The 24,853-nt window shown below is 41.5% G+C and overlaps 1 protein-coding gene across 3 annotated transcripts in view; it reads right to left on the reverse strand.

Moving 5' to 3' along the window:
- Positions 1-24,853, reverse strand: part of KDM4B (lysine demethylase 4B) — an 89,215-nt gene that overhangs the window by 32,902 nt on the left and 31,460 nt on the right. For all 3 annotated transcript variants that reach the window (XM_032203570.1, XM_032203569.1, XM_032203568.1), the window contains exons 6-8: positions 21,013-21,062; positions 17,728-17,831; positions 13,252-13,389 (exon numbers count right to left, since the gene is read on the reverse strand). In XM_032203570.1, the coding sequence (XP_032059461.1) occupies positions 13,252-13,389; positions 17,728-17,831; positions 21,013-21,062 (292 nt within the window). The remainder of the gene's footprint in view (positions 1-13,251; positions 13,390-17,727; positions 17,832-21,012; positions 21,063-24,853) is intronic.

The raw sequence follows: 24,853 nt of genomic DNA on the forward strand, positions 1-24,853 counted from the left end.
ATCCTTCACTAGACAGTAAATTGCAAAACCAAAAATTAAGCACATTTTGCTGCCGGCAACGCAAGATGGTTTGAACAGACGGACAAGATCTGTTCAGCTGTGTCCAGCTTGCAAAAATTAACTGGTTACTTAGCAAAAGACGGTAAAAATAGTGGAGTGGGAGAAGAATCAAAAGAGAAAGCAGGAACGTACCGATGCCACTGGATGCAGGTAATAGCCAAGACACCGGTTTGGCAATAATATTATTCAGGAAGCTCAGCCCACACAAAAATGGAGAATAAAAATACAGATGTGCGTCATGGAAAGCGAGCAGCCAGCCACCCTACAGCAGGCGCCCTGGCTGCTCTCCATTTTCCGAGCTGATAACACTGCATCGAATAAAACCTACCTGTACGTTGAGCAGGCTTTTAAAAATCAGAAGAGAAACATTGGTGATTTATAACTAACAAATTATCACAACTTGGCTCCCCAGTGCCCCGATAGAAGGCCTAAAGCAGCAAAAAATATCAAAATATTCCTTAACCTCCAGCAATTAACACACAAAGCCCCAGCTGCATTAAATTACTTTTACCTGTGCACTTCAGGAGACTAACCAAAGCACACGTAGAGCAATAAAAAAAGGTTAAACCAACAACATTCTGCATTTAACCCAAATATGCCTAAGCCAAAGAAAACATGCATCTTTCATCTCAAGTAGTGCACGTTCATTAAAATTAACCTCTGGAATGACACCCTTGCCATTGGATTCATCTACACAAAGACTAGATACAGGTTTTTTTACTTGGATTCTGTTTGCTCTGATGAAGCTCAGGATTAATGGACTGTCTTTCTTCCAAGGAGATTCTCACCCCAGACGCAGACACCAGGCTGAAGGAGCAGCTGTTCTTTACGAGCTTCGAACTCAAAGGCAGCACAGGATTGAGAAGGACACAGCAACACAGCAAAGTCCCCTCGTCTCATGGGGGCTGCATCTGCAGCTTTGCTGGGGGCTGTGAAAAGCGGGACCCCTTCTTAATTTTGCTCTAAGGTTCAAAGCATTGCTTGGCAGGCACCTGCGCTAAATTGCCTTTCAACTTCAAGTTGAGATGAGGTAATTTAGCCACTTTGCAGGACTTTTTAAAGCTGTTTCACCCTCCCTCTGTACCTTTTCAAAACTATTCTATCCTTTTTCCTCACAGAAATGCATGAAATTAAATGTGTATCTTTTCTTCTTTCATTTTTCACTACCCTTATTAAAAGCCTTATGGCTTCTCAGGAAGCTATCGAGAGAGAAAAGGATTCTTTCCGTGCAGTTCTCAGCTATCCCACTTCCCCCAGCCCCTGTTTCTCATTTGGGCTACCTGCAGCCCTGCTACGACTTGGAAAGCAGCAATCACTGAGCGCGTTGAGTGGGAAGAAGTATTTATGGCCAGGCACTTTCAGGAAAACTCGATTCATTTAATGAAAAATAGTGCAGGAAAGAAAGGCTGGAAACGCAATTTGGCCAAAGAATGGCAGGCCCACAGCTGGCGCCCATGTTTCAAATTCCTGCCCAGGCAGAAGCTTCTCACCAGCACCTCCACAAACACATGCTTAAGGGATTTGTGCTGAGCACATTCTCAATCACTTTTCCTTAAGAAATGTTAAAAGCGCCTGTGTACTGCTACAAAGAGGAATGCAGAAGAGCACCCCACAGCATACATCGCCGGTGAGCTATGGAGATTGACCTCCTCTGCCTTTACGGATATGAAAAAGGGCTGAAGAGAGGCACAGCCCACTCCCTGATCCCGACCTGGCACCAAGGTGCTACGAGCACGCAGATGTCAATCCCTTCAAATCAAGCGGAGCAAATCCTGAGTCGGACAGGTCTCCAGGTCTCCAGTGCAGCCTCCAACACCACAGAACCACCGGCAGCCTGAAAGGCTCACGACAACGTGAAATACACACAGATCATCGTGGAGCCACGTACTGAGCTAACTGGATGCTGCTCCTCACGCTGCTACTCAGAGAAACGACACCGTGGGCTGCAATCTCCAGCACGCTGCAACACCAGCAGCCTGCAGTAGCCAAGTTCCTTTCTTCATACACAAATCTAACATGATGTATGTTTATATTTCAATTTTAATTTAATTTTATTGCTTTCACAGTAGCAAGCATGAATAATTTACAAAGCCTTTTTCCTCTGGGGCTTCTCCCAGATCATGCAGTTATATTTCCTCAGCTGCTGCAGTTCTGTCACATTCATGCTCCCAGAATGGCCAGGGCAGGGTATTTTTCCATACCCTTCCCTCAGACACAGCAGCAAGACCCTGCTAACACAGCAGACACCATACAATTGCAAAAAGGAACGTGTATGTATGTATTAGGGGTGGGAGAGGGAGCAGGAAGGGAGATTGGAGAAGGAGACTGCGGGGAAAAAGGGGTGAGAAGATTCCTTTGCAGCTAATTACATGCTCTGCTCTATTAGAACAGGAAAAAAGAGCAAGCCTGTGTTTCCCTGTCAATGACAGCCATTCCCATCAACTGCCCATTTTCAAATACACAAAATCATATTTGTTCGTAATGTTCCAAGTATGTGATTTGGCCATAAACACACAAGTTTTCTAAGACGTATTATGCCTACACCACCACCCCCATCTCTCTTTATCCCAATCTCCGGGGAACACAGCTTTCATATTCCATTTCTCTCCCCCCTCCCCTCAAATTCTAACACTTTACTACTCCAGCATTATTAAAATTCGCAGAAGCAACAATATAAAATGAACATGACTACACTTACACAACCACTAAGGAGAGATAAGAAACCTCGTTTTCTTTATGTGAGCGAAAACTGAACCACAAAGTCCCCATTCAGGTATTCCAGAAATTCCTACTACAGATTTCCTTCCTTTCTTTTGGCAGCATAACACGTACTGGTCGTAGACCTGTGAAAGATCTAGAAGTGATATGGTCACCCAAAGCACGGGCCATGACTAAAAGGCAACATGAGGGATGTGCTTGTCGTATCAAACTGGCAGGTGAGAAATGTAAGGAACTCTGAGATCTAATCAAACATCTTGGTGCCTCTTCTCTGCCTCTCCCCACCTGGTAACCAGACTGCCACACCGACCTGCTCAGGAACAGCACGGCTGGAGGAGTGACAGATCAAACAACAGAGTATTTGTCATCAAGGAGGATTCATCTCCAAGGACCAGCTGCAAGTTCTGAGGAAAGTGGCAGGGGACAGAAAATAGAACAGTGTTAGGGGCAGTTTCCCTCACTTCCCAGCTAGTACCACTAAACTGAACCCCATCTGTTCTGTAACATAGAAAGAGTTAATGTAAAACAACCCTTCTCCTTATGTAGGAATAGTCACAAAAATGATCTACATAAATTGGCACATCTGGTTCTCATAGAAAAAAACCTCACATTTAGATGAACTCAGGGCCTGTTGCAAGCACAGTTGTTTAAGACCCAGCTAGCCTCCCACTTTGCCTTAATGGAAGTTTGAACAGAAAAAAAAACCACAATGCACTCAAAGATAAGTTCTTTCAGCTATTATGCCGTCATTAAATGGAAAACCTAAATCTTTGCTTAACATTTTTTCATCTGCTTCTTCCTAGTGATGAAGCCTAAAAGCAGGGAAAAAAAATGATGGTTATGTCCAAAAGGTCAGAAAATTCTTGCTGTATGTTACAGGAATACACACTGCTCACACAGAGAATGCTCCTAAACGTCTCCCTATGAATTGCCAGGACAAGACACAAAGCTTCAGCTTTTGGCAGAAAGACAAAATCCTCCCAGTACGATGCTTTTAAACAGCTATCCAACTGCTTATCCGAGTACAGATGTGTTCCTTGAGATCTAGTTAATACTCAGTCAGTATGAGAGAAAAAAATAGTCTGCGCTCTGGTTTATTTCCCTTCCCTTCAGCCCAAAGTCACATTTCCACTCAGCCCCTTAGCGAGCATTGCTCCCACAGACAACCAAGTTTTCAAAAGTGACAAAAAGCACACAAATTGCAGCTGGGTGCCTAAAAGATGAGCATCGGGCATTCTGCAAGTCACTGAGGAGTTAAACTTTGAAAAGAAGGAGAAAAACCTAAAATGCTTAGTTCGTGTGCTTAATGGTTGATAGTTGAAAGCTTGTGGGAAGGGAGATGAGTCTTGACCCCCTGTTTCTACTCTAATTACAAGCATTGCTGTAAGTCTCAACAACAAACCAGTTCATTAGGAAACCCACTGGAAACCCTCCACAGAGTTTCATAAACAAAACAATTAGGCAAAGACTTCCAAGGACTCCCCCTGGTCTCTGGCCGCAGGGCACGCTTTCTCCTCACTTGCTTCCTTCACTTGCTGTCATAACGTTCCGTGCAGATTTCTGCGGGCAGAAGAGCTGGGGAAATGGCAAGTGGTGGTAGCTGGGGAGGCAGTTTTACCCCACTCCTCTGCAACACTCAAAATGCAGTATAAAATGTTATGTGACATGCTTTATGTTAGGCAAATACATCAACACTCCATCCAACTCACAGGTTTCTGGAGTTACATGGAGACGTGTCAGCCTTTCTCCCCCAGGCTATCTCACCACTTCTGCCAGAGTCACCTTTTTTTTTTAAGCTCTTCTTAAGTTCTGTAGACTACACCTGTACAGTTGCCAACTACTCCTGAATCTCTCTAAAAATGATGGAACATTTTCCTGTGAGATGGACGCAACCCCAGTGGGTGATGGTCCTGCACCGTGTCTCTGATAAGGCTGAAAGGGCCAAGAAAGAAATTCATCGCTCTCAGCAACGCTACCAAAAAGGAACTCGGTGAAATACCAGCTCCTCTGTGTTTGGACAGACTTGTACAAGGAACAACCAACATAAGACCAAGTCATAACCACTGGATGAGAGCCTACAGTGAACACCATGTTGAGGTTATCTCACGCTATTATTTCTTCTGCATCATAAGCCTTGTGGATGGTAAAAGAAGTCTGTAACTGAGCACTTTTGCTGGCAGAAAGCATGTCGTGTCAGCGGGTCAGCACCGTGCTCGTGCACTAAGGGAGCAGCTACCATGCATTGACATGGCTTAGCGAAGTTCTACAGCTCTGAAGTGACAGATGCACCAGACAATTCCTGCTAAGTCAGTGCAGTTAGTCTTTTATCCTCCTGTTGGATCAACTCTTTTTGTTCTTTTCGTTTAAAAAGAAAGCCAAAAGCTGTGATGGTTTGTAGGCCTGTGATATGACAGATAAAGCAATAAAATCCACCATTTCGTATACCTCGTATGGCTAGGAAAATCTACAGGCAGTTTGTAGAAACATGAATCATTTCGTTTGGTGGAATATCAAGTGTTGGTATCTAAAGCGACAACCCAAGATCTGCCTCTAGCACACTGGAATTATTTTCCTTGGTAACAACGAGTATTCCTCAGTGACATTTTTCAAACGGACAAGAAGCTGAGATTTGTTTGTTGCATCTCCAAATGATATAAATTAGAATCAAGGGAGGGCTGATGTATAAATAAAGGAGGCAGGAGGCTGTCTATCAATCCTAAAAGAAACAGCAATCGAGGCCCCTCTGAAAACCACACAGCAAAAGAAGCACTTCTCTCTCTTTCTAGTAATAATCTGCATTCACCTGCATGCATTCTCGAAGCAGCTGGAGGGTTTGGTGGGTTACAGAGCAGAGGTGAGATCTGAATCCTGACGAGTGAGATTAGGAAGCGTCCTCAAAGACCCTGCAACAGAACCTGCTGACTGAACCTGCCAGTAGGGAACCGAGCTGCAAGAAAATCAGGAGCATGGCTGTCAGGAAAGACAAATAATTAAGCCAGGTGGAGTTTAAAAAATTAGAAGATGTTGTTCATAAGCAATCTACTACTCTAAGCACGCTAAAATAAAAAGTGGGCTTTATTTTTAAAAATGTTCTTTCTGCACAGAGCGAAGAGACAGAAGGTTAACAAATGTTGCCCTTGGAGGACAACAAAAAGAAAAGGTACCTGATGAGAAAGTGTGATGTGAATTCACAGCTACTTTACACTTTTACACTGCTTTTCCAAGTTCTAACATCATCATTTCTGCAACTCTGGAGCAGAATGCACTATTATTTATTCATTCATATGGCTAAGACTGCTCTTCTTCCTTTGTATCTAAGCCCTCATGTGTCACCCGTGAAGCGATTCAGTGGAGCAACACCAACAGCCCAGGAAAGCACAATGCTACAGCTGCTTTCAGAAGGGATTGTGATGGCCTCACAGTCCTACTGTCCCCAAAGCCCGATGACCCCAAAGCCCCAGCTCTGACACATGAATGATTGGGGCTGGTAGCCTTTACCAGGGACTCCACGTGGCAGGGAAGCTGAGCGAATAAGCTGCAGGGAGCACATTCTTCACACAGCTATTTACTTGCAGCCACAAAGCACACTGCCACCTCTGTGCTATAAATCACGGGGTTAGTGAGGCAGGGAGAGGGGGGGAGACTGGCAGCCCAGCCACATCAGGACCCGACGGGCTGAGGGCAGTTCCCGGAGAGGCACCCCGAGCTGGCAAAGTCATTTCCAAGCAGCATTTGGGAAGCCAAGAACAGCATGCTTTACACCTTCCAGTAATTAAGCTAGAAGTAAATCAGACTGGGCAATCTTGTAAAGCAGATCCCTACCAGTTCAACACCCTAAGGGTGAGGACAAGGGGTGAGCAGAGCAGGGAAGATGCCTGAAGTCCTTTCTGCCCCCACTGCCTGCCCTGATGCATAAAATGTCCTATTTGGGGGAGTCAGGTCCTGAGCAGCTCCTGGTGACCTGGACTGGGCGCTGCAGTTGCTCATGTGCCCCTTCTTCCAGGGCTGGCCAGAAACTCAGCTGGTACCACCCAGCCCAAAGCCTGAAATCCCCAAAACCTCCAGATTTTGTGATTACAGACCAGTATTTGTTCTTCCTTCCTTAGAAAAATGCTGCCAAGCAACCTCCCAGTCAGTACTTCAGAAGGAGATCTCAGAAAAGAGCTGATAAAACGAAGCGCTGAGAAAACTTCAGAAAAATAACTGGCTCCTTCCCGCCTTAACCTGAAAGGCACTGTAAAAATTCCTTTTTATTGCAAAGAATCAGTGTTTTTTGGAGAGTAAAGCATTAGGAGTGTTTACAAATAACACCAGAAAATAACTACCAGAAAGGGGAAAGATTTTATACAAGAGCATTTTTTGAATCTGTCTTACAAAAGGGAACTACGGAAATGCTATTCCATATTAGAATATTTTTTTTTTGTTTTTTTTTTTTATTAGTATTCTATGCTTAAAAGGTCCAATTAGAATCAGTTAAGGCATACATACAAAGTAATGCAAAAGTACAAGTTTTATTTCCCCTATTTCAGAGACCAATTTTATGGCACTACCAAGCAGTTTCTGCATAATTCTCAGGAATTTTATTTCTTGGGAAATAAAGGACATCTTTCAAGAGAAAACCTACTAGCATATGAATAGTGAGGAGAAGCAAGCTTCAATTTTGCAATGACAATTATATGCCAGGCAACTTTAAATCACAAACACTCTGAAAGTAAATTTGAGATCTGTTATTTCATTATTATTTTTAAAACGCACACCAAAAAATAAAAATAAAGCTCCGCCGCAGAAGCGACAGTTTGGAAACAACAAGCTATGCAAAAGGCCATAGTGTAAGCTCCAAAAGGCACCTCTCTTGGGGATGCCTTTATGTAGCAGTAAAATCCAAACAGAAGAGTCTTACTCGTCTTCGCCTTCTCGCCAGAGAAAGGAGTGAGCAGCAGAGGACTGAGCTGTGTTGGAGCGGAGGTCTCTCCTGGAATGCGCTGCAGGAGGAGATGACGGCTACTTATTTCAGGACACAAAGTGTAGGATTTGGGAAGGAGGGCAACTTGACCCCATTTTATACTGAGAGAGATAATTCCAGCACTATCTCTGGAGTAAATAAGAGATAAAATGAAGGTATGAAAATGTCAACCGATGGTAACACAGACGCTATCATCCAGGAGTGTCTGCTAGTAATATAAAGGGAAGAGCAAGAAATTGTTCCCCTCCCACCCACTTATTTCCAGTCCAGTTTGTAAAAAAAATAGAAAAGCCGACCTGGGAGACACACTTGAATTTCTTATAAAATTATATACTCTGAAAGTGGCTTTTCAAACCAGAGGAGACTTATAGGCCGCCTCGACTTCAAGAAGGACACTTTACTAAACCAGTTGACGTTGAAAGTGTTGGTTAGTCAAATACGCTGCTAAGACCACCCTCAGCCTATTGCTGGTTGCATCCAGGAGTTTTCAGATACAAACTGAACCAAAAAACAATGCAGAAATACATTGCAATGCAACTGCAGGCTCATATAGAGGGAAAAAAAAAATAACAACAATAAAACCACACCACAAACACAAAGCACACTGAACAAACCCAAACCTAATGGTAGGGAATGAGAACGATCATTCACTGCCTTTCATTCATCAGCCCTTTTTCAACAAAAAAAATTAATGGTAGACAAACGACTGAAGAGCACCAACTACCGAGTACAAAGGAAAGTGTTTCTCTGTAATTTCCAGGCTCTGCCTGTGCAGGTAAACATTAACTACAGCATACGAAAATAAAACCATCCCCATTCAACTGCATTATTTAATTGATAATATGAAGGCCTAAAGCAGACTGTTCAGAGTACTGCTGACCCCTGACATTGTGCCACTACCTGTAACTCCTTGAAAAACCCTTTAACTCCTTTTTCTGAATCTCTTCGTACCTCACCCATTACAACAGCCCGATGCTGATGCTAGCCAGATAGGGCCGTATCTTAAAAAGGGCATCTCCTGATAGAGTTTGATCTCCACATTTTAACAAAGAATGCTGAAATGAATTACCATTAAATATTTGGAGAGACCTAGTGATGACTGCACTCCAGGATGACCTACGGGAGCCCCAAGATTAACTGAAGGTCTCCCTCCCACCTGTAGAGTAGCTGACAGATGTAATATTTAGCTGCTGCTTTCTGCACGGATTAAGCGAAGCAGGAACTGTGGTTGGTCTTAAAGTCAGTCACCTTGACTGGAAAGAAGTCGGCTGCAACAGAAGGTTCCTTGAGGACTGGTGGGAGACATTTACAATGACAGTAAATGAGGTAACAGTTAAAGAGCTGTTAATTCTTATACTTCTGGGCACAATGTCCAGCTGCAGGCAAGATGTCTATTTCCCAGTGGTACAGCACCACGTAATTAGAGACCTGAGGTAAAGGAGAGTGTTATAGCCTTCCTCTGAATCGAAGCAGATTGACATTTTCTAAGAAGTGGAAGCAACCAGTCCTGAGGATTTAAATATATCATGAGCAGTGACAGGAATTTTGTCCACCACATACCAGCACTGAGGCTAGAGTAGCACTCACCACACAGATCAGCAAGTCAGACTTCAGAAGCAAACACCTGCTATAAATAAAAAGCTGAAACAAAACCAGGGCAAGCACAAGGAAAGAAACCTGAGAATTCTGCTGAACGCTTGTGGCAACCAATGTGCCAAAAGCCTTCAGTTCTCAGATTTCCCACCTGAGCTTGGGGCAGGCTAAACATAGAAGAGACACCTGATAGATGAAGACAGTAAATGGTACGAGATTATTGTCAGAGATGGTTACAGCTTGCATCTAAACACGTGAAGCCCAGAAGGAACATCCCCATGACCATTGTAGGCAGATGAACACCCGTCCAACTCCTTTATGTCATCTTCTCCTGCACAGTTCTGAAAGGGACTCCACAACCTCCCCACTAGGTTCTGAACCAGACAGCTGATTTCGTCACCTGAGGGTTCTCCAAGCCAATTTCCAATGGCATTTTTAAGCATCTGTTGATCCTGGTTACGAGTTTACACAAATACAAGCACATCTACCAACTATCCGTTTCCTACACAACTCTGCAGCCATTTCGTTTTTTGCCAGTGCTGATGCTCGTTCTACAATTCGAGCAGAAACGGTGTCTAAGAAGCTGATCTTTAAACTTCGCTGCATTCGTCATGTATTTTTACAGCCTAGGCAGGTTCCATGGTGGTTAGCAGAACATTTCATCTGTTTGGCAGGCAATTAGCATGGTTCTATCTATGGTTTTTGGAGGTAAGCCATTACCTTCCTGTCTCTTACTCTATGCCATTGACATGTCTCACTCTATTCACAGCTCTGAAAAAAGCAGAATTCAAATTTAATCCCCAGGATAACGCCCAGGAGAACATTAAAACTGTCAAATTTTGAACCTTACCTTGTCACCAATCTCACGAGTACTGGCAGGACAAGGAGAGAAGAAGAATCACTTTACAGCCACCTGGTTTCACTGCAGTAACACTACGGATCTATGGAGCATCACCTACTCAAGAATTTCTAAGAATGTTAAAAATGACCATATGACACAAAGAAAAACCTGCTCGGATGTAGGCAAATATAATCGATTTGTGCCTGACAGCACAGAAATCAATATAGCCATTTCTAAATTTAGCAAAGCTGCAGCAGTTAACCAAAAATTGCACTCCTGGATGTCTCTCTCCCTGAATTCTCTTCTTAAATGTGCAGGCAGGTGGGGTGTAGAGAGTCAGCTGATGTTCCATTAAAGTTCCTGTTTAACTTAAAATGGGATTTAAATAAACCTTTTGCCCTCACTGTGTAACAGCATTCATACCTCATCTGGAGCCTGATAGTAAGGTATCAAAGGGTTAATTAACATGTATGCAATGTGTGGTTTAGGTAATATTAAATGGAAATCTCTGAACAGACAAGTGTCAGCAAGTGCAATGGAAATAAATTGGGCATCTCCTTCCACACTTCAACTTTCTCTCCCTAGATTTGCTCAGAGCTCTCTGTGCTGCTTGTTCAGTAATTTCACGCTACGCTGCTTAACAATGTAAGCATGGAGGCTCAATCTAAAACTGCACTTCCCAAATGTCACTTGTTTGTGAACACATGGCTGAACCCAAAATTGCTTTTAATATTAGAGTGGTGCCTGCTGGCACTGCTGTAGTTAAGGGTCTGTCAGAACTTCCCCGATAAACCCCATTTTCTGGGGTGTATAACCACGACCATTTGCTACAGACAAGCCTGGCAGACAAGGTCACAACAAACTAACTTTATTTATTTATGTATTTATTTTTAACATTTCCAAACCAAGTTTGCTTGGCCATTTTTGACTGTAAGACACTTAACACCAGTTTGAAGTCTCTCACGGTTCTAGGTTTTCCTTACCATCTCCAGCTCCAGAACAAATTCAAACAGACAACTCCCAGTCCACCTCCACGTGGTCTCAGAGCCCACAGCTACTGCCCCATGGTCTGCTTTACCGCCTCGAAGGACTCCAAAAAGATTACAAACACCAACCCTGGATTCGCATCCTTGAACACTGGCAGGGGACAGCGGGGACAAGTACGTGACTTTTAGGTATGAGGATTTTTCTGTTCTGAGAATCATTTCAGTTGCACTCTGAATCTTCTAGCAATTCAGAGGTATGACCTGGCTGGCACGGTGAATGTGGGCATTTTATACTTCATGGCACAGCCACTAGCATGCCTAACGTAAGATGCTTTTACACCACTGTGGTTTCAGAAATAAAATAATAAAATCTATTTGTTTATTTTAGAAAAGGAGAGTGCTCGGGTGCCTAACTTGTTTGCTAACAGCAGACTTCTTGAAACTGTGGGCTGAATATTACTGAAAAACTAAACAAGACAGACACTTCACCTGTCAGTAACCCAAAGGGCTAAACTTGCTTTCTGTGGATAAGCTTCTTGGACACTGAGCGCTGAGATGTTTGATAGTCAAGGACTGCCTGCCTGCAGTTGCTGAGGCAGGATATAAATACCAAGAGATGGAAAAAAGCAGAAAAAAAAGGCTCCTGTGGGGTAACAACCATCTTCCTTTCCTAGTTGCCTTAATGATGCTCACTAATTAAAAAGGAAAACTAGGAAGAAACAGCATGGTTTTTTTCATGATTCTACAAGATCCCTCACTGTCTGCAGTGCCAGAAACAGCACTAGCTTCGAGAAGCAGGAAGGAGTGACTGGCATTAATCACAAAGCAACCACTCAGGCTAATTAACACACAGCAATGATCACTTCTGAATATAATTATGCGTGCAAAGTTTCAGCTTGGGCCGAATGTGGCGGAAGGCATCACAGCACAAAGGTGAAGGGTTAAAGACAGCATTTTCAACGAGCCTAGGATCCCAAAGCGGAGAAGAGAGTGACTACATTCAGTAATCATCTACCTTTCTTAGAATATAAACCCTGGTAAAGGAAAAATGGGCATCATTACAGTGTTCCACAGATTGAGGCACAGACGCACTTGCAGCCCATTTTCAGTGGAGTTGGTTTTGCCCAGAACAAAGCATTAGGATGCATTATGAAACCTGCAGAGTCACGCCGAGTTGATAGAAGAAAAATAAGTGAAGGAGATGATATAAATGCTATTCTAGAGTGAAATCTAAGTCTGCCTTTCTGGAAAGGAACATCTGAGGCAATTTTACACTGCTACCCCATGGCAATCATTTATCCTTTCCCCAAAGACTGTGTGGAACTGATCCCTAATTTAAAAATTCACAGATTTTATTGAACCAGTTATGCTGCACTGCATCACATCTAATGTACCAAAGACATCAATGCATTAAAAACAACCCATTTAAGGCAGACTTTCAAAAAAAGAAAAACCATATTAATCAGTTTGAAATATATGCCCATAGCTGCTAATAATTCACATTTAAAAACCAGAGAAGGCAGTATGCATTCTTTCATGAAAAACTGCCAGTGCCCTCGGAACTGTCCAAAGTAACAAAAGCATACAAGAAATTTGCCCTCGTGAAATAGCCATACACAGCCATTCCAGCACGATTCTCCTCCTCAGACATGACTCAGCCCTTTTGTACCATGCTGATGGTAGAGAAATTCAAATATTTTCAGGAGGTTATTGCTATATTCCTATGAAAGTTTAAGATGTCTCCAGCTTATTCCTTCTCCTTCGGCATGTGCCTAATGAATTGTACTCAGTCATATCAGTCACCTTATTCAGTGTGAAATACAGTTGGGATAATTCAGAAAACTAATCCAAACTTACTAGTTTCCAAACAACCTCTCCACAAGGTGCATGTACATTCAACGCTCAAGTCATTACTATGCCCTTAAAATGAGGTGAATTATTAACAAGAACAAAACAACAACATGGAACAACGAAAGAGTATATCCTCAAAACAACTTCAGTTTTGGTCAAAAGAACAAGTCCCCCACTCAATCATTTTTATTTCATGAGCTGGTGCTCATAAATAATCCCTCATCCAAACAGACACCTACTTGGGTTGCCATTTTTCCGTAGTCGATCCACCGCAAAGTGGCAAAGTTGGTAGACTCGGCACAGTTGAAGCCGTGATTGAAGCCAGCATGGTAACCGTAAGGAAAGGTAATCATGAACTCTCCAGCTTCCTGGGTGATCTAAAAAACAAAAAAGGAAGACATAGCCCACAGATCAGTTGAAATAGCAGTTTGAGAACAGAGTTAAATCTCTCTGGTTAAATCTCTCTCTCAACTGGAGGGGAGGCAGAAGAGTCACTGCCAACTCTTGGCTAAACCTGGAACAACTTCTTGTTAACAGCAGAAATACCAAAGTAATTCTACTCATGAAAAACGACAGTACAAAGGATGGAAGCCGTCACAAGACCTGAACTCTTTTGAGTCAAAGTTACAGAAAGGACCCAGCAGTTCAGAAGACCAGCACAATCTTTTGATGGTCATCGCTTCAGCTTATGTTACATCCAAACCCATCTTCATACTCCTTGCTAGTTGAGACAAGGAAATTGGATTTCCCACCTAAACATCCACTCTGTGTTGCAGTGTCCTGCTGAAATACATGCTACTTTTCACTGTATTTATTTCCTCACTCGTATTTGTCATTCTTATTCCCATTTGTTCACCCATTAGTCAAACAACCTAAAAATTACAGCTCACCATTTGTCTACTCACATAAAATTAAAACAGTAAGCAAAAAGATTGAAAACTGCAGATTACAGCTGTAATCAGAAGCCGATCAATTCCCAACACTTTTAGAAAATCACCTTTTAAAAACCTACAAAGAGGAGACATCGGGGAAGATAGAAAGGTAATTAAACACTAGCACACATTTTAAGAACAACTGGCAGCAGCACAGCACGCTTTGAGCAATCCTCCCGGGCCAGCTCGCCAGCTTACCAAAGTGTATGATAGCATCTCCCTTCGATAGACAGAAAAGAGGCAAAATTTGTCCTTCCCCTGTCTTTCTAAACCAGAAGTGCTGACCAGGCTTTCATAACAGCCACATGACGCTGCTGGATTATTCCCAACAGCACAGCAGTTCGGAGCCTACAGAGGTTTTGAAGAACTTAGACCTAAAAACACAAGGATCGGTCCACATAGAAAATGTGAGCAGAAGTTAAAATATTTACCCACTACGCTGATCAAACACCTAAACCTGTTAATGCTATGAACGTTAGCAGCATAAAAAAAAATAAAAAATAGAAAAGAAAAGCTCATATGACAACACGAGAAGCTTCTGGATGAGAGGTGCCGAAGTCCGGTCTGCAGCCAGCTGCACGGCGCGTTCCCCATCCAGCCCCCTCCATAAATCAAAGCAGAGCGGTAGATTGCTAACTTCAGAAGACGGAAAGATTATGTTTCTGTCACGAAATCTACATCCTGGTGTCTTCATTTCAAGCCCGCAGTGTATGTCCTCCATGTCACTGCTGTCAACATTATCCCTACAATAAATTAGAAAGCACTCGAGATGATGGATAGGCCATGCAGAAAAGTAATAACTATTGAAAGAAAGCCAGCACAAACTGCCACTCATGGAGAAAGCCCTAAATTTACTGACTTCTGCAAGCTCTTGAAGAATAAATGGAGAAATCAATAGGAGATTACAGAAATACACATTTTTAATTATTAAAAAGCCCTAGTATTGATCTGCTTCTTTTTTTCCAGAAGTAAATACCATTATAGAGATTTATAAATGTGTGCTTATTCACTTCATTGAAGTCTGCCAAGAATTTAGATGAAGGGATCCTATCTCTGTTTCTAAAGAAAAATGGCACACATTCCCTGTCTCTGAATAATAGCGATCCTCCTTCAAAAGCTACTATTTCAGGACAGGGGTTATTCAGATACAGGCTGCTCTGCCTTAAGAGATCTCCTCCTCCTCTTCACATTTAAAAACAACCAGCGGCTGCCAGAGAGTTGAGAGAATCTATCACAAATACACATTTTCACCCCGCGCTCTGTAAATCAGGATTAGGAATTATATTTCTTTAGGTAAGATGTTAATAATCCCCCTTCCTTTAAAATATAAAGCTTGGCTTTGACATGCACTAGCCTCTCCTATTTTTGGGGGGGAAAAAAGAAACAAACAGATAAAAATCAGATTCTTGGCATTCAGGTAGCACGCATTTTAAAGGTTCTACATATAATCAGCATGAAGGAGACACCAGACGTGAATCTGTAAAAAACCTTCACGTCGCAAATCAAAAGATTCAGAGCAGGAAGCCTAGCTAAGTGGGAGAAGGCTTTTTACCAAGCAACAAATTAGAAATTTCTTTATTTAAAGCACTTCACACCCCGTGCCTCAAACCACACAGAACAGTAAAGCTGACCTGGGATACGCTTGGAAGGAAAGCTTTCCTTTACTGACTTTTTTACGAACTCTTTTGCTCCTCTTGCATGGTTATTGATCAGAAACCACTTAACAATTATCAGTCAATGCCACTTTCCACAAAAACATGGAAAAGCAAACACAAAGATGTATCACTCCGGAGCAAACTCTGCCCACCTACAACATTTCAACTTTTGAAGTCTGACAAGAATTTCCTTCCTGTTCTGACCCCCCTGCAGACACAAGAGCACCGCCCAAACACGCCACCCGAATGACATGGCAGATATTAATTCCCATTTCCTGTTCTCTTCCGTTCCACAGGATGGGATGCCAGCAGGGGGCTGCACCACAGACTTCACTTACAATACCTAGGTTGCACCAACAGGTACTTTTTAATCATTGTTATTTTCAACTTCTTTACATAAGCAGTGACCCCTTGTTAGGCTCTGTTCAATGTGTTCTGGCACAACTTATGAAGCTGTTTGAACCAGAAGCTGTAAGAAAAATACCGTTAACAGCAGCAAGACACAGCATTCAACTGATACTGCAGCAGAAAAGCAGCAGAAATTCTTAAACTTCACCATTTAAGTGATGTTTAGGCCAATAAAGATAAGGTCAGACAGACTTTTCAGATCACACTGACTACAGGTTTTGTACTCTTCTGTGAGTATGGTTGGAATAGACATCTTTGAGCCTCCATCATCTCCATCGAGGGGCATCTATGCACTGAGATGCCACTCACATTCCAATCTGCCCAGCTACTTCCCTGAAATTTGTAGAATTAAAATCCTTACCAAAAAAAAAATCAACAATCAGATCCCACGATTAGATATTTTCATTATTATTTTCAACGGTATGTAGCAGATATCAATATTTTCACGCTTGGGATTTGGGTTTCACAGATAGAATTACAAGAAAAATGGTTTGTTGATCTGTAAGAACAATTTAATATCGACCATCGTGTGCAAACTAGGCCAAGTCTAGCCAGCCACTGATGTTGAACTGTAAGCACCACACATTGCTTCACGCAAGTCTCCCCTGCACTGACAGCAAGCTCATCTGACAAGCCAGATGATCACACTTCAAATTTCATTCATCACAGCCTTCCACCAGGAAAAATGAAACAGTCCCTGGAGCAGTAAATTGAATGAATTCATGGTTTTTATGCTATAAAAAAGCCAAGATCTTTTACCTCAATCTCAAAGAATCACTAGGCTCATCAAATAGGCGCCATACTTCATCTCAGGTGGACTAACTCTAGCAAGATCATGCTTAAAACTGATCAGAGCTCAAGAGTTCTTACTTAGAAAAAGAAGGGCATAAAATATCTAGAATGCGGATGATGCGAGGGGGTTGAGGTTGATTCAGTTTGATTCTTAACCCACGAGAGTTAAGAATCACAGCGTCTCCAACTCAATTCCCTTTCCCACACCCAGACAGGATCATACCCTAACACATTGTCTTAACCCCCTTGGCAGGACAAGAGCTCCATGCGCTGGTAACACGCAGAAGCAGTAGCTGCTTGATTGATTCTGCACAGATATGAAATCCGTGGTAAGCATGCTTGGCTGAGGAGATTTACTTCTTGTCCAGAGACTTTGAGAATAAGCATATTAAAGCGATCACGCCAAATAAACATGACCCAGCATTTCAAATAAGACGACTTAAAAGATACATGGATCCTTACTGGCTCTGTGTGGACAGAAGGCTTGTACAACAGAGAACCAGTACGTCCAACTCCAGCTTTTGATTCATACTGGATCCAGGAGAAAAAAAATAAACTTGCGTTCAAGAATTAGCTGTGAGTTATGCAGCCTATTGATAAGCCACAGCACCTGAATTAGAGTTTAGCCCTGTCTACCTGGAGAAGCTCCGTAAGTGATGAAGTTACGTAGTTTAAGTTAGCTCTTGTGAAAGGTTTTATGAATAGGAGGTACTTCACAAAGCATGTCCTAGACAAACCACAAATCCTCATTTACAGGTATCCAGCTGGTTTAAACTGATATGACACATTTAGCATAATAATGCATTTAGAAATTAAGCAAATTGCTCCCCGGGGGCTTGCAATGAAATGTTTCCTTAAAAGAGGGGGGTTGTGGTTTGCACAACTCAGCAGCTTACCAGCATCTCCAAAGTATCTTTTTGGTACATACCCGGTCAAAAGGAATGCCGTACTTCTTCAAGATTGAGGGCGAAATGAGGGTCATCTTGTGACGGAGGAAAGCGTCGCATCCCTGAGAGCTTCCAGGAAAAAATCCTGTGGAGACATTACAAAGAGGACTATCAGTTCTGGAGTGTTATATCCAATCATTATTTAATCAGAGATAAGATGACAAAATGAAAACCTGCCTAAATACTTCAGATAGATAAAAACAATAGGCATACGACTAAAGATGTCAGTAGTTAGCACATGCCTCGCTGTTTAAAATACCACATAAATCTTGTGGGGAAAAAAAATTGCACGTTGATGCACATAAGTGTTAATCCCATTCAAGTTGAGAGTTAGGTTGTAAATCATACATATTTGGGCATAAGCAACTTGGCCAGAGTTTCAGCAAAATCCTAACAAATTAAGAAACAGAACCTGGCTGTCTCACGTTTGGGCTAGACTCTGAGCCACCCTTTTTCTGAATATGGACAAGGAAAAATTGACAAGCATGCACCATCTACTCCATACTGATATGTCCTTTTTATACCTTCTTTGATGGGCAGCTATATTATTCCTGGGAAAGTAACACAACTGTTATCAAACGATTCCAGAACGATCTGCCCTACATACCAGCCTAAAGGGAAAAAAAAAATAAGCATGCAGATGTTAATATGCAGTCAAAAGAAAGAGACAAAACAAAACAAATCCACTACAAGGTAGTGGAAAAAGGGACACTTATTCACGGGCCACGGCAGTCACTCGTAAGTCTGGCAGAGCCAGCGTGATCTGACTCAGCATCTCAACAGTACGAAGTGCAAGTTCAACCAGAGCTACAAGATCCACACCAAGTCATTAAAACAAACCACAAATAATTAAGAGTAGGGTAAAAACCAAACAAAATTCTTGATGTCAGTACTGCCTTCCCCAAAACATCAGCAAGACCGATGTAAAAGCACTGTGTTCAAGACCATGTGTGCGGGTGATTCAATCAACAAATTATGTGTTTATAGGGATTAAAAAAAACACCACCATTTAGGAGAAAGAAAGAAAAAAAAAAAGGCAACCAAGCTCTGGAAACAAAACTAATTGATGGGACATAATGGAAGGGGCTTCAGAAAGTGAAAAAAGGATTGCTGGATTCCAAGTTTTCTTATGTTTTTGTCCTAAAAGCATTTCAATTACAATTATGACTGTCTACTACCCAGTCTGTCATCCTTCTCTGCACTTCCTCTTTTTAATGCACAGTTTAAGTGGCTCTCATTAAAGCCACTAATAAAGAAGCACATTTTAAGTGATTAGCACCAATAACATGGCAACACATTAACATTCTCTCCATGGGCTCCACAACTCTCCCAGTGAGCCCATTTACAGCTCAGCTATTCATTTTCCATATTAATTGCACACTCATCTCTCCATAGTGAACCTCTTCATAGCATAGACCACTGATGCACAGGACAGGGAGGATGCCCAAGCAGTAATGCTGCTTCATTGTAGTTTTAAAGCATTACTCATCCCAACTTCCATAAGGCAACAACCAGCATAAAATAAATCATTGATAATTTGTGTCCGGTTTATTGCCAGCCATCACTGTGCTTCCAAAACTGATCATCAGTAAAATGAAGTTACAAACAGCAAGAGTCTTAATATTACCGTGTCAGACTTTGGTGTGATATTTCAGATTCTACAGAACACGAGTCATCTAGATTTATTAACTTTCTAATAGATGAAACAGTAGCTTCCATAAAACCTGACAAATGATTAAACAGAACTCTGCAGACCCGAAGTAACTTTGAAATACAACTTTTCCTGAGCAACAATTTTTAATATTAGTAATATTTAGGGATATTGTTTTCCTCTGCATTAAGAGACAATACAACCATGCCCTAGGAAATTTATACCCATTTATTCTATATTTATCCTACACTGTCAACTGATCCCTTCAACACTCTCCCCTTTTTTATTCAAGTGAAAAACAATCTCTATAATGACAGTCAGCAAGAAACACCATTCCTATGAATACCTACTTTACCGATATTATTATTATTTTGCATCAGAATACATGCAGCCTTCCAGATCTTCCTGCCTTAGTACAGCAGTGCCTTTGCAGCATTATCTTCAACAACAGATTTAAATCATTAAAGCATGCCTCATCGAAGATGAAACATGTAGATTTTGAGTTAATTATTCTGGGACAGCAGCTTTTTTTAGCTGGGCAGCACTCAGAACATTTGCAAGTTCGCAAAAATAGCAACAAAGCACAAACACAACATCAACAAATAAAAATATGTATTTTTGCAGTCAGTCATCTTTCCTGAAGCTTCCACCATTACCAACTGGAAATCAGAAGTGCCCACACCATAACACTGATGCCTGTGCTCGCCGTTCTCACCAAGGGCAGGAGGCAGCTTGCAGGATGACCTTGGCAGGTACTCAGGCAACAACACGCACACAGGGTTTTCGGCAGCTGAGGCTGGCACTTTGTAAAGCCAAAAATTACAGGCAGCCTGGTGAGAGGTGGAAGTTTATCACAGCTCAAGCTAGCCCTGCTTTCTGAGATGGACTTTATTGTACTAAGAAGATGAAGAGGGACGAGGCTGGAATAAAAGGCAAGCCGCCAAACACTGTGCATCATCGCACGGGGAAGCAAGAACTCCCCTAGCTGTTCTCCATGAATGCTGTTGCTGCATTTGTAGGCACGTGCCTAGTTAAGATCAAAAGTAATCAATGCCAGTGCTGTATATGTAACATTGACAGAGTAGTGAGAAAGAATGGTTTATACCACACTGTTTCCCAGCAGAATGTGTGTAATGGGAGGGAATTATCACAAAGACCCCAAAGGCCACACGCCATAGATCCGGAGCAAGAGTTCTCAAGTCACTGCCACAAACCTCCTGTTACACATGGAGATGCACAATGCATCTCTTATTAAAGCCATTTCCCACACATGGTCTCACTGCCTCAAAAATCAAGTTTTTTTTCCATCAATTTTAGTTAGGGCCATAGCGTGTCAGAAGTCTGAGGCTTTGAGAAAACAGTTGCACTGGTAGGAAATGTTCACAGCGCTTCTGACAAGATGACAAGCTTTCTGCCCCTGAAACTATTATGCCAATGCGGGTTCATCAAGCAGCTCTCGCAATAGTAAATTATAGTTGTCAGTTCAAAATCAATTCTTTGTAAATCCGTTTGAAAATTAAGGGTAGGATTCTCCTCTAGGATGCTTTAATTTTCACTAGGAAGATACCTGTGTATTTGTCCAAGCAGCATTAAGATGGGAAGAAGCTAAGCTTACCTTTTGCCAGGCGTTCCAACCTCTTGCCATGTTCTGGAGGAATGGCATACCTAGGAGAAAGTCAGAGAAGAACAAAAAAATCATACCGCAACCTAAAAACAGTGAAATAAAAATGGGCTAAAAACAACCGTGGTAATAACTTTCAGCACAGCACAAGTACAATTAACGTCTGGAAACATAACCAAAAATTTTGAGGTCTGGAAGGTATCAACATGAGTATAACACATGGGGGAAAGCCAGTATTCCCATCAAAGCCCTCAGACACGTTACACGAGGCGAGATATTTGTCTGTGATTGTTTAAAACACAATCACAGGACTTCATAAGGTAGAGGGATAACTGAGGTGACAAAGCGATGATACAACAGAAATAATTCAGCACAGGGAACAGCAGGCTTGGTTTCCACAGGAAAGACAGCTGCAAAATAAAACCATAAGGCTGTGCTAAAGATTAACAAGTAAGACATTTCAGAGAAGCTGAGAAGGTGTGAGGGAGGGTCTGTGTGTGTTGGCATACCTACAGGAAATGAAGATAAACATTTTTCAAAGAAAAATGCAAATCTTTTAGGTTTTATTCAGAAAAGTATGTACTATTCACAACAGCAGTCAATCCTTGTCTATGTGCTAGATTGTGGTATCTGATGTGAGAGGAACAGAATTAAACTTTTGGGTAATTTTCTTGAAGAGGTGAATGGAAAAAGCAGGGTCTTGTGAGGAAAACAGCATTAAAGGATATGGGGAACAACTTCTAAACATTTTAAAGAAAGTTTTGTATGACTGATGTAGAAAGAGTGCAAAAAAAGTTTCAGATGTGTTCCCCCTCTGCCTCCCAAAAGTTCTTAGTTAGCTTACTGCTCTGAAGTTATACGAAGTTATATGAAGTTATTCACAGAAGCAAAATTCAGGTGTCAAGATTTTATATATTCAGGCTACGAGGTAACTGAATACCGTGATATACTTAAACATGTTTAAAAAGATGACAAAAATAATGTCAGTGGAATTTTTTAAACTGTTGTTTACACACTGCATCAAATTAAACATGGCTCTCATACTCATTTTTGTAACAGTAAGAGAGAATTTTGAAAATTTATATGTGAGAATTACATTTATTACTAGCTATAACTTCTGCACGACGTGAATAATAAAAAATGAGTTATTTTTGTTATTTTCAATAAAGTTGTCAAAACCATCACGTCTCATTATAACAAGTTGAAAACAGGATATTGTAAGCAGGCAACTGCATGATCTCAACAACAGCTAAAGAGTATTGCTCTGCTAATGATAGCATCTCTCAAAGTTTTAAGGGCTTTCAGCCCGTCCCCTTGCTCAGCTTCTCAATTTTCAACTTAAAAGTTTATTTACAAAGTGAGGAGAAAGAAAGGAGCCATATCCCATATTGCTTTTGTCCACAAACAAAAATTTACCTTTTGTGATCTAGCAGGTTAGAAAGGATAACCAAGGAAAGAAATCATATATAGGATGTTTCAAGAAAGATTTAGACATTAAGCCGATTTAAATTGATGGCTTAAAAAAAATCTAAGGGAAAACACTATGTAGCACCTAATCTTATAAAATAATAAACATAGCAAAGGGCTCCCAATGTCCTCTGACCAAAGTTTAACAGTGCCTTAAATTGCATAATTGTCAAACAATTCAATTTCGTTTGTCTGGGACAAAGCTAGTAACTTCCATTTTACAAAGACCATTCATCACTTACATAAATGTGATAAAACTAATCCCGATCCAAAGCTCCTTTGTGGGATTAATGTCCCTTAAAACAGGGAAATGAGACATTCCATTTCTTCTGGGAAAAATGCTGAAGGATTGGGAAAGAACTAATTTATGGCTACAAGGCTGCTGATGATTAATGTAATATCCCCAGTCTACAATGCAACCTTCACTTAATTAGTGTCTGTAATTGGGAGTTGTAAAGATAAGATTAATTGAATCTTGAGGATGTTAAAAGTTTAATATATTGGAACATGGTTATTGTGCTATCTGAAACTGCAGACCGCAAAAAGCCAAGCTGAGCTTTGGAGAGCAGTCCAGGGAGAAACAAAGAAAAAGGACTTGCCTGGATACAAACCAGCAAGAAAGGAGGAATTTCCAGCTTATAAACAAGAACTATATGGAATAATAATATACAAATCAGAACACCCTACCACAGAACAGCCTCTCGGTAATAGCTGACTCCAATTTTATAAATTAACTTCTTTGTTTGGACCAAGTCTTTTAGGAAACAGTCTATACATCCTTATAAATGTATTCTTAGAAATTCACAAAGTTAACTGCAGAAGAGAATTAAGAGTAGGTCAAATTCTGCGTTAAGTTGCACTCACAAATCTGACCGATTTACATAAAGATAGGCAATAAAGAAAGAATTTGGGCTGCTATTTAAAACCAGTAATAGAAACAGAAGGCTTCTGCAAGCATTGCACAGATTGAGCTAGCTAGCTGTATATGATCAGACATAAAATGATTGATTACAAGGTAGAATAACAATGGAGGTGACATGGAAAGATTCGAAATTGCTGCAATCAAAGGAGTATTGTAATTGAGCATATAAGCATCCACAAAGGGCTGCCTTTTGTGTAAGACCTTATGGTAGCATCCTCCCGCTTTCACTGTGAAAAACGGCCAGGCACTTATTAGGAACAAAATACTTGACAGAGGGAACTGACAAAGCACTGTCACTGAAGACGATTTCTTACCGTCCTTCTTGCACCCACAGGTTGGGGTTCAGATCAACAGCAAAATATCTTTAATTCCAGAGACAGCTGCCAAGATTACACATGGTAATGCATAGCCAATTACTTCTTTTTCTATACGCATCACTTCGAACACTTCAAGGGTTTTTTTCATCAAAGAGTAGGGTTCTTTTTCCTTTAGTACCCCAGCCCTAACACTAACAGAAATAGGTTTCCTCTGGATAAATACCAGAAACAAAAGCCATCCTATCAAAAATCTTGAAAAGAAAAAAGAAAAGCACATGTAGAACTGCTTCCCTTTCCTTCCCCATTCAGATGATAGCATAAATGCATTCCACAAAGACATGAAAAGAGAAGAAAAAGCACTGAAAAATACCACTGGGACTTTTACATCAATTGGTCAAAATAAACCACAGTCTCCATTAAGGTTCTCAAACTGGGCTGTGTCTGGAATACGAGGCTGACAACTACCCGATGCTTCACCACTGTTGACAGAAGCAGTTTCACGACATCCATCTGGCCGAGTAAGACTCAGGAGCACAGCAGACCTAACTCTGACACAGCCTTCAGCAGACATTTCTTTCCAACCACAGCAAAGATGGAGCAAGGATTTTCTGTCGTCCCGAACAGCCACAAAATTAAAGAGAAGTGATGCTGGCAGCATAAATATTTTAACAGCCCTTATTAATAACTATCTTTTTATAGGCTACTTCTGCTTCAGAGAAAACATCCGCAACAGCCAAGAGAAAAAACAACAGTGCCAAAAATGCTGACCTTGAGCCAGTGCTTCAAGTGCAGTATCTGTCCCTTCTGGTTCATCTAGGCTCCCCAGTAAGAGCTAAACTGGTGCAAACAGTGCCAAACCAGCAACTGCTTTCTGGTGCACTGAACTTCCAAGAAACTGGGCTTGCAGACAATCCAAGAGACCACACCTCAAGTACCTGCTCCCAAGGGTCAGCTCAGCCTTACCTTGGTTGGTTGGTTCAAAGGGCCAAACTTAACCCCAAAAGCTGCCACGCAGCAGTCTGCTGAATTACTGCACGAATAACGTCTTGCTGCCTTGCCAGGGAACACAAGATTTACAGACCAGAAAAAAAAAACCCTCAAGATAAAAAACTTACAGCTATATGACTCA

This window comes from Aythya fuligula, chromosome 26 (genome assembly GCF_009819795.1).
Source record: "Aythya fuligula isolate bAytFul2 chromosome 26, bAytFul2.pri, whole genome shotgun sequence".
Lineage (NCBI taxonomy): Eukaryota > Metazoa > Chordata > Aves > Anseriformes > Anatidae > Aythya > Aythya fuligula.